At 31.9% G+C, this 18,398-nt stretch overlaps 1 protein-coding gene across 1 annotated transcript in view; it reads right to left on the bottom strand.

Annotated features, from left to right (window-relative positions):
* Window positions 1–7,517, bottom strand: part of LOC132934497 (merozoite surface protein 2-like) — a 55,834-nt gene extending 48,317 nt beyond the window's left edge. The window contains exon 1 of the mRNA XM_061000804.1: window positions 6,598–7,517. Within this exon, the coding sequence (XP_060856787.1) occupies window positions 6,598–6,620 (23 nt within the window). The 5' untranslated portion in view covers window positions 6,621–7,517. The remainder of the gene's footprint in view (window positions 1–6,597) is intronic.
* Between the last annotated feature and the right edge of the window lie 10,881 nt (window positions 7,518–18,398).

The following is an 18,398-nucleotide window of genomic DNA, read 5'->3' as shown; positions in this document are numbered from 1 at the left end:
ATATTAATAATATATTGTGTATTGCGCTGAATCTATTAGACCCAGACTGTGTACAATCAACGTTAAATATCGCCGACCCGCAGTGACCTGCAGTAAAAAACAAATAAATGAATAAACGATCATAAAAATGAGTTGTAAACCATTATTATCGTCCGCGGCGTGTAGGTTTAGATTGTGCGCTGCATTGCTCGCGTCTGGTCGTTTCGATGTAATACTATAATAACAAACACGTTTGATTGCCGTTTCCACGATTTGGACAAAAAAATTCCGATTATCGAATAGCCGGCACTTGACATAAATTTCAATAATTAATGCCGTTGTCGAGTCAGCCTTCGTCAGCCGTGACGTTTTAGAATATCCCTCCGTCGGACGTGCGCAAGGAATTGTCGAACGGATACCTACGTCATTCTTGTTTTTTTTTATTTTTTGATTGCTAGCCAAGGGAAATTCGTTTAAAACTATCTACGTCATTGAGACATACCCGTGTACTGGTAATGTGCAGGCACTACGTATAGCTGTATACATTTTAAAATAAATTTTATTGATTGGAAAAAAATAAAAATAAAACCCATTATAATATTATACGCTACTATCACTTCTCAAACTCAGAGCACCTCGTGACCGATCCAAGGAGGACTAGTTTCAATATGTACCTTCATCGCTCCCATATTAGCCAATATTACTTATTTTTATCTTATACTTATTCGTTAATTTGTGCTTGTTTCCTATGTTTAATCACACCCGAGTGGTCTGTATTTTTCGAACGGCTTTGAGATTTCGAACACGCGGCCGATCGATAAACATTAGTCGGTAATTGTCTCGGCGATGGACGTGACGGGCACACCACGAGTATCTAATAAGATATATTATAACTGTTGGTGTTTTATAATTACAATTGCTCAAGACACTTGCAGCAGCAGTGGACCAAATGGTAAATGACATACTTATATAGTCATTAGTCACTGCACTAAGTATATATTTTTTTTCCAAATGAAAATGTAACCAGAACGTTATATTATATTGTTTTCTAGAAAAGTTAAAAGGATTTCAATATATAGAAACCTATTAAGTGGTCATTCGACTTAAAATATGACCAAATACTCTCACCGGAACTCAATAAACGAAACCCCATTTTACTAATCCGTATATTATATAAATATTGGAGAAATTCTATAATATACGCTTACAAAAAACACATACAATACCTACTCATGAAATAGGTATGTTTAGAATTTTCATTTATTTTTCTAAAATATTAATTAAAAATGTTACATTATCATACCGATATAGTTAATATTTTTATTTTGGAAGTATGGTGCAAAAATCGATTTCGTATAAACAAAATATAACTTAGCATATTTTGAATCTATATGATTTTTTTTTTAACTATCAAATTTATGAATTAATTAAATCATAGAATAGTTATGATCAAATCCACAAAATACTTTATCGGGGCGTAGTCTAGGGGGTGTTTTGGGTGTTTAAACATCCCCAACCTTCGGCCGTATTTATGTAAAAAATAAATATGCCACATTATTCAGATTTCTATAGAATATGTTGTAATATGGGTCTATTTCGTGTATGATAATATTATTGACACGAAGATTGAACTCCGAAAATCCTGGCTACCAGCCTCTTTCCGAGTATCTATCAACTGGTTGCAATTATAATATTAGAATGTTTAAAAGAAAATTGAAAGATAGAGAGAGAGAGAGAGAGAGAGCGAGAGAGAGGGAGAGGGAGAGAGGTGTGATAGAATAAGAGAGAATATAGTGATGTCTGTCCGTATAATATAGTTTTCGGTTAATTGATGACTGTCATATTGACCGCGAGGCACTTTCATGACAATGAGAACGAGCCTGATCGCATTAGTGTCTCCGATGAAACAAGTTGACTGAGACTATTATTGTTAACAGTAACCGGTGAGGTTGACCCGCGAGGGCAAGTGTTCAATTGTGTGATCTCACCTTTGATCTACCCTCCTCTTCGGTGACTGATCACATCAACGTCCAAAAGATATCATCTGATGGATTTGACGAGCATTCTAGATTGACATCGTGTTACTGAGGAGCCGACAGTAATTGAAAATTAAATTACAATAAGTACGCAGAGATTACGATTTTCATAATTCATCACGATTGGCTCATTTCGATAGAAAACGTAAAAATCGATACGGTAAAATAATACGGTTGTTATATATAGCGTATGGGTTATTCGATGATTAATAAAAAATAAAAATACTAAACTATTCATCGTCGTATTATTCCATTCGACCGACATTACAGTCTACAGAGGTTGGCAAATATAATAATAATGTTGGGCTTCCAATATATATATTATATTGCTCAATGACTGCGTAATGAACATTTTCTGTATTTTTTTTTATTTAATTTTACGACCAAATGACAAAATATGTCCAATAACAACCAGCGTTCAACTAATACGTAGTTCTCACTCATCAAGTACCCACCCATATTATATTATTATTATTAAATAATAATAAAAAAAACCGTTTGTTTCCATTAGTAGTAATAAATGATTTGTTTACGCATTAAATTAACATGCACTTTGCGATTTTCGAGCTAAATTCTGAGATTTCTGGGAAAATTATCTGACTAAGTTGCTTAGGGTTTTTTGAAAATAACATGTAGCATTTTAAATCAATAATAAAACGTGTAATTACCTAATTTTAGTATTAATATGATCTGAAGTAAACTAAAATAGCTTCTATAATCTAAACATTATACATGTTTATTTAGCCCACTTATATAATGAACGTAATGTATAGGTAATAACTAATAATAAATAATAATTATATATTAGTTTTATGTAAGTACATTTTTCGTATAAAAAATATACCTAATTATACAATATACTTACTCATAACTAAAAATAAAATATTAATTCATGCATAATAATGTTTATGATCAATAATTGTTTGTCTAAAAATACTGTCCATATTCACCGTAATAATACTTGAATTTTGTCCGTTGTTTATTGAACTCTCAAAAATTCCGATTTTGATTTTTACGAGTTCTATCTGCAGCGATGGGGTACAATATCAGTAGATGTCTGAGAGCTACAGATAGAAAAGTCGACAACTTATCGACGTATAATTAGTTATAGTTTAGCTCTAGATCATTTTTATCTGTGGCTCTCTATTTAATGGTCTTACACTTTTACGCGTTACGAAGAAACTAGAAATCCTAATTTCCACGTGTTACCACCTTCATATTATATTACATTTCTTTTTTCCCCGGTTCAAGGTTTCCAGCTACGACGGTACATGTGACAAGACAATAATATAATGATTATTATAAGCACAACGCGACTCGTGTAAACAAGAAGAAGCGGGTAATGGAGCATCCGGGGCCTTATCTCCGGGTCCCCACATTATATATTATATTATATTATATACTCAATACTGGATTGCGTCCTAAGTGAAAAACGAAAGACACGCACCTCCTATACGCAGTATACCAGGTACGTTCTATTAATAACGGATATGTGTGTGTATGTGTGTGTTCTCCTGTTAGATATTCCGTATGTAAACACACACTCACACTCACACTCACACTCGTACACACATAAAACGACAAACCCTGGTTAATTGCCTACAGTTTACTTAATAATCACTAGGTTCTCCTCCCCCCTCCCATTCCATTCATCTAGCTTGTTACACCGCCTGAAAGACCAAGAGGGGAAGAAGTTTGGAATGTTCTCATAATAATATTATAATACCTATATAATATAATATATGCGATGTATACTTATCGGCCTATAGCGATGTGATGGATTTTCAAAAGGAATTCATTAATATATTGTCGTAAACGTGGCCACTTAGAGCACGCGCGTGCTCGTATTCCCTATCTCGACGACGGTGAGATTACTATACAATATTCATCCTACTATTATATATAACTATACGGTCAGTTGAACTCTTTTGGTCAGTTGATCCGTACGGGCGCGAGATTGGGGCACCGCGTACAGGCTAAATTACAGAGTTCAACAAAACTAGAATGTATTTTCAAGATGGTTATTTACTTACTATTATTATTACTGTCATTATTATTATAGCTATTACTATTATTGTTATTATTTTTGTCATTCAGGTGGGAAAATTGTTGACTATGACCCACAAAACATAATAAATAATAATGTATATAGGGAGTGTTGATAAACAGAAAAAAAACGAGCGTGCGTCGCGTATGTATATGTACGTGTGTGGTAATTGCGGTGAAAGTGAATTAAACAATAGTTCGTAATTCAAGAGTTTTAAAAGTTTCATATTATTAGATATTTAAATTTTTCCACCACTAGGTATACTATAATATTATAATATAAGGGACATCCGTACTACTAACTTTACTTACATAATATACATAATATATACATAGAGGTCTATCGTGTACCAAATCATTAATTGTAACTCGTTATTAAGGTATTCACACTAGTAAGTTTTCGATTATTTAAAAAAAAAATATATATATATAAGTGCATAGGTAACCATAATGTTATGATAATTTATTGTTTTTACGTTACGTCAATATTGTACTATGTATACACAATTACTCGTTTACAAAATAAAATGTATCGTGTATGATACAATAAAATAGTTTATATTTTTAATAATCTCTATAAACTTTTCTGGGCATAATATTTTCCTATTTTTTGATTAAAGTTATGTTAGAAAAAATTGTATCCAACGAAAAAAGAGTGGTAACTGAATTTTGGCTAATATGAACATAATAATATACCCAGTTTTTTTATTTCAGGAAAAACTTAATTTTATGAATCATTGGATTTTGAAAGAAATAATTCAAACGAATATCGGTATAAGTTATATTATGTCTATACATTTAAAATGTATACTTTCGTGCAAATATTATATTCATTATCATGGTTTTAGTATGCCATTGCTCGAAGTTGAACAATTAAACGGTACAACGGTCGATGAAAACAGTTTTATCTGCTGTCGAAATTAAATTAATTTTCGTTTGCGGAAATTGATTACTCGCGATTAATTTATACACGCTTTTCAAATTTCAAAAAACATCACAACCTGCTGATAAAATTAATTAGTTTTTAGGCGTTTTACTGAATAATAATAAAAAAAAATAATAATAATAATTATAATAACAACATTTTCTCGACCGTTAATCATAGGTAAGTGTTTTTTCTCGTTCACTTGGCCGGTTGGCGCCTTAATTAACGCATAACAATTTTGTATTATCTTTAACTTGTGTTTTAATTACAAACCAGCCCCCTAGACGGTTTTTAATCACCGGTCAGCGCGCGTACACACCCACCCTCTTCGAATACCAATAAATTGACCGACAATCGACCTCGGCAGGTTTACATGACGCGTCGTTTCAAACGAAAATTGAAAAATTATAAAACATCGTAATTTCCTTTAAGATTAACGTCACGCCGTCGATTAATTTTTATCTCATCACTTTATTACCTACTTCAGACACATCCCTTATAATATATCCCCGGATAATTATCGTAACGATATTGGAAAAATGTACGACACTGTAGGAGTTTTTTAAAATATAACAATATGGGTAGGTAGTTATTATATTTTTTATTTTACGTTTCTATATTATATTCCCATTCAATTGCGTGAAAAAAAATTAGTTATGTAGGTGCCTCTACACGTTTAAACATTTGTTTGTATTCAAACAATGAGCCATACATTATTACTTGGTTGATCGGATAATTTAATTATTTATATTATGTATATTATTGTATACATATCACTTGAAAAACAATTTAAATAACGAAATATTTGAATACACTTCTGGCGGCGCCTCGGTTGAATAACGCACGAGATTAATATATTGTTAGATTTAATCATCGTGACTAGATAAAAATATTCCAGTGAACAAACTAGTGTGAAAAAATGCGTGTGTGAATGGGATTCTAACTTAGATTTACACATTTTTATTTTATTTATTATATGTAAATCAGATAAAAAAACGCCTACTGCGGGCGATTTGTACACGCGTTTTGAGCTGTCGCCGAATTATTTATTCATCCGAATAAGGTAATGCCGGGTCGTTTTCACACGTTTTTATCCAAAGATTTTTAAATTAAAAAAAATATATACGAATACAAATAATAACAACAATAATAATAATAAATATAAATAAAAACTGTTAAAATATAATATTATGTGTATAGGAATATGTGTTATTATAATGCGAACGCGCGGATGATCGATCGCGCGCATTAAATCGACTGACCACACGCACGGCGATCGTTATAAAAATAATAATAATAATGACAATAATGATAATAATAATAATAATAATAGTTACAATAATAATAACCGAAAAAAAATAAATATTATTGCCTGTGCGATAGGTACGCGTTTTGTATACCAGGTATACGGGGTGACTGGCATGGCGGGAAAATCATATAGTCGTGAAAAACTGGAAAACCAAAACGGTCAAGAGACTCGACGGACGGACGAAATTCGCATTCATACTGTACACATAAGTACGCGTACATTTTATATTATAATAATAGTAATATGTACTTAGGTAGGTTACTTATAATAATACGATGACGATAAAATGTACTTATACTCACGTAAGTGGTTGAACGCGACTCATGCAGCAGGTGAGGATTCAGGTGCGTAGCGGCGGCGTCGTCGTCGTCGGCCACACACCATGTCTGCACGGATAGACCTGCCGTCGACCTTTGGCCGGTTTTCCCTCCGTCCGTGCCAGCGGCGGTGGGCTCCTACCGACCTTTCCTCGTGCGCGCGAGCTCTTCGCGGTCGGCGATCACTGCGGTTCGCCTCCGGTGTGCGGTATGAGATTGCCGGTACACGGTGGTATAATAATATGATACTCGATATTATTAGCGCGTTCTTGCCGGGTGTACCGCGGATACGCGATTATTAATATTTCCGACGATCTCTATATATTATATAGGACAACGGACGCGGAAAAAATTCTTAGACGAACGTTTAACACGCGATAAATACACGGATCGAGCGAACGAATTGTAAATAAAAAAAAAAAAAAAAATTACTATATATATCGTACGAGTGAAATATTATAATATGATATAATACGAATGTCAGGTGCGGATCGCGACGGTGATTTCCGCGGCAGTGTTACAATAATAATATTATAATATTATCGTCGTTGCCGGTTTACCGTTTGGTTCGGACGATCGGTGTGCACCGTTTCGCCGGCCGGTCGAGCGACAGCGTCGGCGACGGCGACGGACCGATCATAGTGACCCGCCGGACTTCGCGAGATCGCGCGATCGCTTTTGGCCGCGCGGGCAGGTTCGGAGGTAGACGAAATTTTTTTCGAAAACTACATGTATAATAAAATTGTATACGACGAGAGTGTAAAAAAAAAAATTTTTTTCAAAAAAATTCGCGAACGGTTTTCGACTCGGCGGACGCAGACGGAGTTTTTCCGCGGCTCGGACCCGGATCGGGGGAGCGATCGAGCGGGATCGTCGACGTGGACAGGAGAGCTGCGTATGAACGACGGCCGAACGCAGACTGATCAGAACCAACGGTCGCGCCGCGGACCCGGCACACCGCGCGCGCCACACACACACACACACACACACACGCCACACACACACACACACTCACATACACACACATACACACGTACACACGCACACAAAGACACAAACACGCGTACACACGCACACGCGTACACACACAGGCGCGCACATCGCCGCCGCGGCCGCCGCCCGCCCATCGGCTCGCCCGCCCGCCGGTCCGACGGTGCGAGTGCGCGCGCGCCCGCCCGCCTGCGCCCGCCCGCCCGCCCGATTGTGTGTGCGTTACCCGACGCGACGGCGGCGGCCCGTCGTTTTCTTTTTCCGTTTGATTTTCGTCTTTTGCCGCCGCCGAAGACCCTTCGCCGCGAAACTTTACGCAGCGTCACCGTCACGGTGACGACGGACGCGGCGGCGATGACCGTCCGCACCTATGCGGTAATAACTATAATATTGGACTTGGAGAACGAACCTGCTTAAACACACTGCCCGCGGTTTCGGTCGATTACATTTTAATTACTCGGATCTGCATGATTTTCCATTGAAATTATATTATGATATACGTCTTTTCCAATTTATAGATATCTACATTTGAATTATTGTAAAATTACAAAATATGGGTACATAATTTACTGTACACTTAAAACCATCAACATTAAGTTTACAATAACTCGGCATATTATGGTGGGTAAGATAGTATTTAATAACTACTACGATCATCGTAGTAAAAATATTATTGAGTCAACGAGATTATATAACATCAGTGTCTTAAAAGTGCTTATAATATTATTAAATATACAATTTGAAAATCGAAATCGGATGATCTGTGTCATTAAAATCAAAAAATCTCTAAAAAATAAGAACTTGAATCCATCGTCAGTCTTGAACTAATTTAAAGCTTACTGCTTAGTGCAATAAATGTAATGAATCGAAAATAAATTCGGGCAAATGCAGCAAAATTTGAGCTAGCCTTAATAATTACCGATAACGCAGCGTCACGACGGAGGTGTCTAAATCGATTTCTGATGTGATTTCGGTTTTAACCGTTACAATGGTGTTGTAACTTAATTTATTATGATTTATGACGAAGCGCGACCGACAGTCTGTGGACACGTGCGCATCATATTATTATACAATTACGAATGTGACGAATATTTAAATAAGATATTAGTATAATAATTAAGTTTGAAGTTATTATAATGTTATATAGGCTAGCAATGGTAGTTATTGGTTTCTATAGGCTCTTATTACATAACATTTGTTCCTCGTAAAAAATTGTTTTAATATTTGAAAATGTTTCTGGGTTTGTGCGTTTTCAACAAACCCTCTGCCGATCGACTTGAAGTCCTATACCCATAATATACTGTGTGTATTTATATACTACTCGTATTCGTATAGGTTATAGGTTAGGTATGTATATTTATATATATATATATTTCAGGTATAGAATTTCATGCATATCGTATCATCAAAGGCTATACGGAGAATGTAAATCGGTGAGCTGAGTTAAAAATCTATACTATCAGTGACTATAATATAGAATAAACTATATAATACTAGTGTGATATGTTGCATAATTTTGAAACCACGGAATCGAACTTAATTTTTGATGCTAAAAATACGTAGGTTTTTTAATTCACCATAATATATCAATTTAGTTGATTTTGTTATTTTATTGACGTGTTGTTTTGGTCTCCAGTCATTTACCAACGTATATTTACTTTTTTTTTTATCAGACTCGATTTTGATGAATAAATATAAATGTCGGTATTATAATTGTGTTTCGGTGTACCCATTCAAACCCTATTCAAACTAAAAAAAAAATGAGTAAGAACACTGAAATAGAAAGTATGTAACCACCCGTGTACTCATTAGTATATACTCGTGTTATATAGGAACTCCTAAAAAAAAGTAATGTCAAAATATAATATATTATAATTTTTATCTGATTGTGGTCTTATTTGAAAACTCGAAAACTCTCCATTAGGTACTATTTAATATGGAAAGGCACGTGCAGCCAGTGGCAGGAGAGATAAATTCAATAACGCGTGTGCTTCGTGCTCGACTGAGCATTGTGAATGCTATAGATTCCGCTTGTGTCAAGAGAACTTCTTCACTGGTGGTTATCGAAAAAAAAATATACTGCAATGGTGTGAAAAACTTGATAAAACCATCACGTTGGTCTAGGTGTCGGATTCTCAAGGGGCTTCGTGCGAGACATCTGAAGCCTAATATGTAAGTGTGTTTCGACAACAATCCGTCCATGACGATAGAAATGTGTTAAAAAAGAAAACGTTATTTGGAAAAACTAGTAAAGCTTCCAACGGAAATATGTGAAATTAAAGACTTGGACGGTCTTTTCAGCTAATCCGGTGGTATATATTATGTTCAATCCTACGGTTCATTTGAATTTCGTAGTAACAAAAGTTATTAATGGATTAAAACAAAGTTAATATTTTTACCATAATTGTTATGTTAATAATGACAGTATTGTAATATCTTGATACAGCATTTTTCTGTTAGAAAATGTAATTAAATAAATCACTTTTAATAAATATAATTAACAATTATTATTAATCAAAAATCAATATTTTACTCGTGTGAATTGTTTACTAATATTATGTTGTTTTACCTACATTTAGTAAAAGACATTACCTAATTTCTATGATAAATTCATAACGACTAGAAAATTATCATATTACTGTTAATATTTTAAATTAAATGTATTTTAAAAACATTATTGTGTAGATATGTAGTTTATAAAATATAAATGTACTTACAATAATTATTTAAAAAAAAAAAAACATCGTTTTACACTTAATCTAATTAATTGCTAATGATTCGTAATAATTAAATTATATAAGTGAGGCAATTAGTGTCATATCGTATCTGTACTAAAAAAAGAATAAATATAAAAATAGCTGATAAAATACTTCAAAACTAAAATATATTTTTTTTTTTATAAGGAAAACTATTTTTTTTTTTTGTAATAGTATTAATTATTTTTTTTCTTAGTGTTCTCTTTAAATAGAACAATATTATAGGTATGTGTTGCAGGTAGTACAATTGTATTAGATTGCGAAATAATTCATTACCCATCTTCTATCATAAAATGATTAGTGATTTGTTATTTTTATATCCAACATTAACATACAGAATATTATAATATAGTAAGACAACTATATTTATTTATATTATTAACTGCATAACTGCATGTCCATATAAAACACTAGAACATTTTTATTGTTAGACCCTTAAAGCCAGATTATTGTAAACAATTTAATTGAAATAAAAAATTATTGATTAACATTAATGTTTCAATCAATAAGCATTTATAAATAGAATCTTTTTTCGTTTTCATAGTGACATTCGATATTATGATCCTCATGATTTATACACAATAGGTATACAAGTAATATTAAATTTAATAATGAAATACAATAATCATTTTATTTAAATTGGTGGTATGTATACATTAATATTATAAATTAATTACACCAAATTCAAAATCATTTTATCTTAGTACATAATGTATAACAGTAAGGTACCTATAACGAATATTGTTTTGGATACAACTATATTCAAAGCGCACCCCATAGATTATTCTGATAGTAAAAACTATACAAAATCGAAATTCTTAGTCTTAAAATAGATTCACGTATTATACAGTTTTACTGGTTTTAAAAAAAACAGTATACGGGGGGGGGGGGGGGCTCGTATCAAATTATTATGATTTAATAAGTTGATGGCCGCATGATATAGACGACTCAGACCAATCGTTTTGGGTGTGAAAACCAGACACTTGAATCTCACAGAATGCATGCAATCAAGATCATAGCGGTCCAGTTCGTGATAAGACTGAGTAACATTATTATTATTATTATTATTAATATTATTATGTAGAATCATATGCCGCTGACCCAGTACGATGTGAGATTGAATTATTCTGATGAAGGCTCGTAAAAAAAAAGAGATAAAAATAACGAATCAGATAAAGAGAAAAAATTAATTAATAAAACCGGCTATCATGCACAGAGAGTACAATGTATTAGTAGTACTGCAAGCAGACACGTTAGAAGGCTGCAGTAATACCCGATCTGCTTATCAGTGATTAACATTGCTAGCCACCTCAATAGTCAAATGCCCGTCATCAGGTATCATTATATTATTATATTGTGTAAATCTTAAATAACATAATGAGGTCAAATGTATTCGATTGTTTGACTGATTTCATAAAAATATGTGAGACATAATCGTTTCACTTTTTATTATTTTGTTTTATCAATTATTATTCTTTTGCTTTAGGTATATTTAAAACGTCCATTCCAATTATAATTACAATTTTACTACACCACAATAATTATTGCTTCTATCTGTATCTCTCTGCCTCTCCTTTTTCCTTTCTCTAGAATTGCTTTTATACACAGACTTTTTCATATCATATAATGATTGAATATTACAACACAATAAACAATATCGATAAACGGAAAACGTACAACAGCAAAATATGTTGATTTGCATTTTTTATCGTTTAAATGTTGAAAATGTTCTCAATACTGTAGTGTTAAACACTCCACAAAGAGAAAATAACAAATATACAATATACAATATTATATACATAATAAAAAATATATAATATCATATTTATATTCATAAATTAAATTAAATGTAATAATATAATATAATATAGTATATTATGCTGTACAACACCCAACTGTGATTCTGAATAAAAAATATGTATTCTATTGCGGTGATCAGGATTGTTGTAACTTATAACACGATGGCATCAATACATTTCAAATTTAATAACCAATTTATATTTGAATTTTAGGTGCATAAGCTATCATTTGATTTTTAAACTTTGATAACATTTAATGGATTCTTGTGAATATATAATTATATTAATGTTTGTATTTCGTACCTACTACAGATTTAAGTACAAGACTACAAGAGTAAAACATAACGGATATTGAATAATTGAATAAATTGTTTATTAAATCGTTTACATAATAGTTATATGTCTCATTGTACATATTTTAATACCTAATAATAAATTATTGATTGATCAAGAATGGACATAACTTAGTAATGTCTCGTAATCATAAAATGGTCAACTTTTTTTTTTTTAATATTGTGATGTAGATTAATATCTTTTATAACATAATATTATAAACAAAAATTACCAATATTTTTGGGTAGGAAGGTGGGTATCGGTACTACACAAGATATTAAATTAGTTGAACTTTATTTGAAAATTACAACATCATAAACATACTACTTGGTGATTTAATTAGTCATTTATGATGAAATAGTTTAACACAATATCTCAAATATGTTTGTACATAACACATTTTACATAAGTTTATTAAGTAAAATAGGTAGGTACTTAAAACTAAAATGAACGGTCTAAAACTAATAATTACGTTTCATTAATCATATCGAACAAGATAGTGTGCATTTGCCATTTGTGTTATGATTTTAATGTAAAGTAGGCGGTAAGACAAGTTATTCGCGTTCTTAATTATAAAAATAAACAAAGATAACCGGTAATTTATCAAAATAGTCAGAAGCACAAATTCAAATGTTAATAACAACTCCGTTTTAATTTTTTTTTAAATTTATATGCCTATACTCACCTAATTAGATGTAAAATGTTCGTAGTTTAAGTTGAACTCCTCCAGTCTGTATAATAATATTCCTATTAAATTATAATAAAATTATTCACGAAATGAACAGATAATTTACATTTTCTTATTTTAATACATTTAAAATACAAAATTCAGTTAAATTTACCTTAATTATTGAAAAAAAAACCGTACTTACCTATTAATGATGAAAAAATAATGTTCGCATTTGACAATAATCATTCATAATAATATGTTCAAATATTGTAGCTTTTTTTTATTTAAAAAAAGAACAACATTTATACGAAAAATAATTTAACCACTTTTGGGATTCTACTTTTTAGATTTTAGGAAAGAAATATACTTATTTTTATTATTGTTTTAAGTAATTTAAACCATCGTGTGATATACTCCTATTACATTAGGTCTTAGGTCATAAACTAAGTGTCTATGCTTGGGCTAATTATTGTTTCTTCACGGTAAGAAGCACGTAAAAAGTATTCTCTGCAAATATGAAATGGGTTAGTTGATTCCGGCTTTCATCTCCAAACCAGTTTCGTACTTACTGTTATGTCTCATTAGGAATATTATATTTGTGCTAAATGTTGTTAGACAAATGTCGAAAAGCAATATAATAATAAAAATAATATTAACAATATTTAACACAACTTTCGACTCATTTGACACGTACAGGAGCGTAAACCGTTGTTCGATTGATTTTTAAGACGAGAAAGTAGCAACACGAAAGAATAGTGTTCAAATTTAATAATTTATAATTATCATTCAAATGTCAAAGTATTATAAGTATTAGTTTTTCGTATATTTACAAAATATGTTTGGATTCATGGTAGATTTTTCTCAATATTTAGATCAAAGACTTAAGAGCTATGAATTTAACATATCATATAATATAGGGAATAAAAAAACTGTTGAAAACTTAAAATACAAGCATATTATGCTCTTGTGCTTTACAAATTGGCAAAATATTCTCTGAACAATAAACAAAAGACTATTATTTGGTTTTAAAAAATATATACCTATATTGTGTAAGCCTTTGTCTGAATAATATATATTACTTTGCAAACATGAAACGCGTGTTGGATAACGAGTAACTATGGTATAGACAGATACACTAAAATACTAACAATATCTTTAATTCAAAATATTAATAAGTTTATAATATGTATATGGTTAGTGGTAACGTATAACATACGTTGATCGAACTATTCAAAATTTCAAGCTTATATGTTAACTAATACAAAGATGAAATAAAAAGTACAAACGCATTAGTTAATTCCATGAGCTGCCATTACCATTTATGTTTGGGTTTGGCTTACTCGCGGTGATCGATGATAGTGACGACGGTATTATTATAACCTAGGTATAAATAGGTAAGTAACAATGTATGTGCATCAAACCGTCGCTTTTGCATAAATAGTTTCTTGAGGTAGTGTTTTTACTATAACCTGTGTGGACGTGTGATTATTTTTTCCTGCCGTCTGTTCGTGCATTTTTTCCGTTCACTCCAACAAGTGTCGGCGCAAAAGACATCGGAAAAACGCACGGTGGATGATAAATAATAATGACACACCGGGAAAATCATATTATATGGGATAAGTTTATAATGTGTATGTCGGAAAATTATAATATTTAATTAGGTACACATTAAAAATAACATTATCATAACCGCCGAATCGGCAAGGCAATCGGATATAATATTATAATATACAATATTTAAGTGAGTATGTGTGTGTGTGTGTGTGTGTGTGTAATATTATTACATCAGGTGACCGCAGTTTTATGCGCACAAAAACGTTATCAGCACAAATATATTATAATAGGTACCTATCTGGTGTATATATAAGAGCCACACGGTAATAGAGCGGAGGTGTCGTGGTAATTACTGTTGTTATTATTATTATTAGTAATAATATTAGTAGTAGTAGTAGTAGTAGTAGTATTAATAGTAGTAGTAATAGTAGTAGTAATATTAGTAGTAGTAAGTAGCAAATAGTAGTGGTAGTATATATATATATAGTAACAATAATGCTCGGAACGCGTTACTGGTTGGAAAATATATAGGTTGACGGTTTCAAAAACACCAATTATTACGCTATATTATTATGGTTCGCCACCGCGTGTTTTACTTGCTTATCTCGAGTGTCTGTTGAACGCATATTATTACAAGTGTACCTATACTATAGGGTGGTTCTTTTATCGTGACCAACAAAATAACTAAGAAAATACGAGGAAGAATTTTTGTTTTCTCAACTCATGCACAGAGTTACGGAATTCAATATCGCTGAAAAATGCAAATATAGTATCTATTTTGTACTCTTATGAATGTTTTAAAAAAATTGTTTTTTATTCCTTAAAATATTAGTAGGTCCACGGTAATAAAAAATCATCCTGTATACTGATTGGCGACCGCTCTTTCGCTCTCCTTATCTATTTCTTTCTCTCTCCCCTCTCCCCTCTCCACTCTCTCACTTTCTCGCTCCCGCCCTCGAATCATAATCCATTGAGTTTCAGTCAATCGAATATCCAAGTTACGGCGGTATCTATATAATTCGATATTTGTTATCTGTTATTCCTCATTTATCAAACTACATCAATAGTTCGATATATTAAAATATTATCATAAGAATATTCAAAATCGAAATCAAAGAACAGCGCATGGTTTTCAACACTCTGGAACCTAGGTTGCAGATTATTAATAGGCATTGAGTTACACGTTTAAATACATTTTTTCGGATGTTATTTTTTAGGTTCCAAACGCAAATAAGTACCTAAGTGTGAAATTTCAGAACTTGAGGACTCTGTGCCATGTCAGTCTATACACAACCCGTGTTCGTTGAATATAATATTCGTGTCGACCGAGGACGTTAATTTATAACGTTGTCGTTATGACTTTTGGATAAAGGTACGGACGTACGAGGACGCGTAATACCCATAGGACAATAAAATATTATCGAAAACATCGAAAGTCGACGTTAACCAAAGTGGCGTAAAATGTTCTGCCGGGATTTTACTGCAGCTTCGTGACATTCTATTATTTTTACCAGCACAGCAAAAGCCGATTTTAATCGACGTCTGCAGAGGGTTACGAATAGTGTCGTTATCTATTATCGGATAAGTCTAGATAATAATGATATTATGCACGTCACATTACACAATATTTAGTCCGAACGATAAAATACCATTATTAACGCGACGTGTCAAAGTGTTCGACGAAAGTTTGGTGGCAAACCATCGGCGTCGCGGTGGTGCTTTTTATTGGCGACGAGACCGCATAGTATAATGTATAATACAATACACCGAAGACTGTATAGAGCTTCATCGGATTATATTATTACAACACACGGTCGATGATTAATGACAATAAGCGCGTTTTTGTCCGCATCAGTATAAAATATAATATTAATAATAGATGGACAGTATCGTCGGAGTGATTATATACAATGTTATTAGTTACGCCGTGATGATCATATTGTCCTTAGTGCTTGGCTTGTATGATTTTAAAGTTTTTTCGCTTAAATTTTAGTTTATGTTTTCAAATTAAATTCGTCGTGTTCCGGTTTTGATTTTGGCGTGAACTTAAAGTTACAGAAAAAATGGTTTCCGGTTCTATATACGGTTGAGAAATACGAGTATTCTAACTTTAAATATACACAATTAAAATATTGGAATATAGGTCAGTTGGACCCCTTGAAAACAACAGAGCAAAACGGATTCTTCTGAACGTAAAATTAGCTACCATAAACTATATGTTATGTACTTATGCGTTATAGTAATACAGCATTCGTTCAGACGTTGGTTCAGTGCCGTATACATAGGCAAAAACAATATTAGTGTTTAATATGCGCCTTATATAGTATAGGTGTACCTACTACGATAATGAACTTTTTTTCGTCATTACTTGGCATGGTCCAAACTTTAATTTAATATATTTTGTTTTTATATAATATCTTACCTATATTATATTAGGTATGTTAGTATAATATTAAATTGTTATTGTTATACATAATTCACCTATGTTTTATTTTATTGGGTAGGTTGTAGGTACCTATGCGCAAGGCTGGACAAACGAGTTAATATTTAAAGATAAAAACGAATATATTTTATTAATTAGTTTATTTATTAATCACCTGTATGAAGACATCAATAGTCCACGATGCCACGAATTATATTCATATAATACCTATTCATTACTCATTAGTTATTAATTATTTGTTATTAGTACAATAATTATTACATATAAATTGTTTGAAAAGTAATATACCTATGAATGATGATATTACTATTCAAGTGAACCTATTTTATTAAAAATACCTCATAAATGTATTTTTATTATTATTATTATTATTAACTTAACTTATTAATTGAAGTTAAGTTAATTTAATGGTATTTTTCAACTTAATCGATGTATTAAAAATGTGTATTATAACTTAATTTTTAATTTAATCGAAAAAATAATAATTAACTTAACTGAGTTAAAAAATATCATTAACTTGCCCAGCCTTGCCTATGCGTATATAATTAATATTATATTATAACATGTCGAAGCACCAGCTCCTGCACCTGCATCGTCGTGGGTGTTGCACTTTACGGCGAAAGTAAATATGCTCATAATAATAATATTGTTATTACACTATAATAGTGCTTTTTATAGTACTATGACCATAGAATTATTACTATTATTATTATTATTATATCGTTATAATATTGTCACATAATAAGTAATAACTCGCTGAGCGGCCGGCAAGTGCTCTCGTTATCGGTCACACGAATTCTTCGGTATGTAACCGTCGTCGTCGTGACGAAAAAAAAAAATGTCAAACTATCCACGTATTCACACGCACCGCGGGTATAAGAGCTATATAACGTGCATATTATTATTATTATTATTATTATTATTGTTATTGTTATACACTGCAGCACGCATGCACTTTTAGTACAATAATACATAATATATTATACAGGCATAGGTATACCTACGCCTATAATATAATATAAAAAATATAATAACACGTGTAAACCGTCGGGACATAAATCCGGACAAATGTATATTCATATATTATATGTATACACAATAATAATAATAATAGGTATATATATATTTACGGGCGATACATCTATATATCGATAGTATATAATATATGGTTGTGTGGTAGAGTAGAGCACCTACATATATAATGTGTATACAACCTTTACCGCGGAGCCATAGAAAATTTA

This window comes from Metopolophium dirhodum, chromosome 1 (assembly GCF_019925205.1).
Source record: "Metopolophium dirhodum isolate CAU chromosome 1, ASM1992520v1, whole genome shotgun sequence".
Classification (NCBI taxonomy): Eukaryota; Metazoa; Arthropoda; class Insecta; order Hemiptera; family Aphididae; genus Metopolophium; species Metopolophium dirhodum.
The sequence above is the reverse complement of the archived record's forward strand: the minus strand, read 5'-3'. Positions and strand labels throughout refer to the sequence as shown.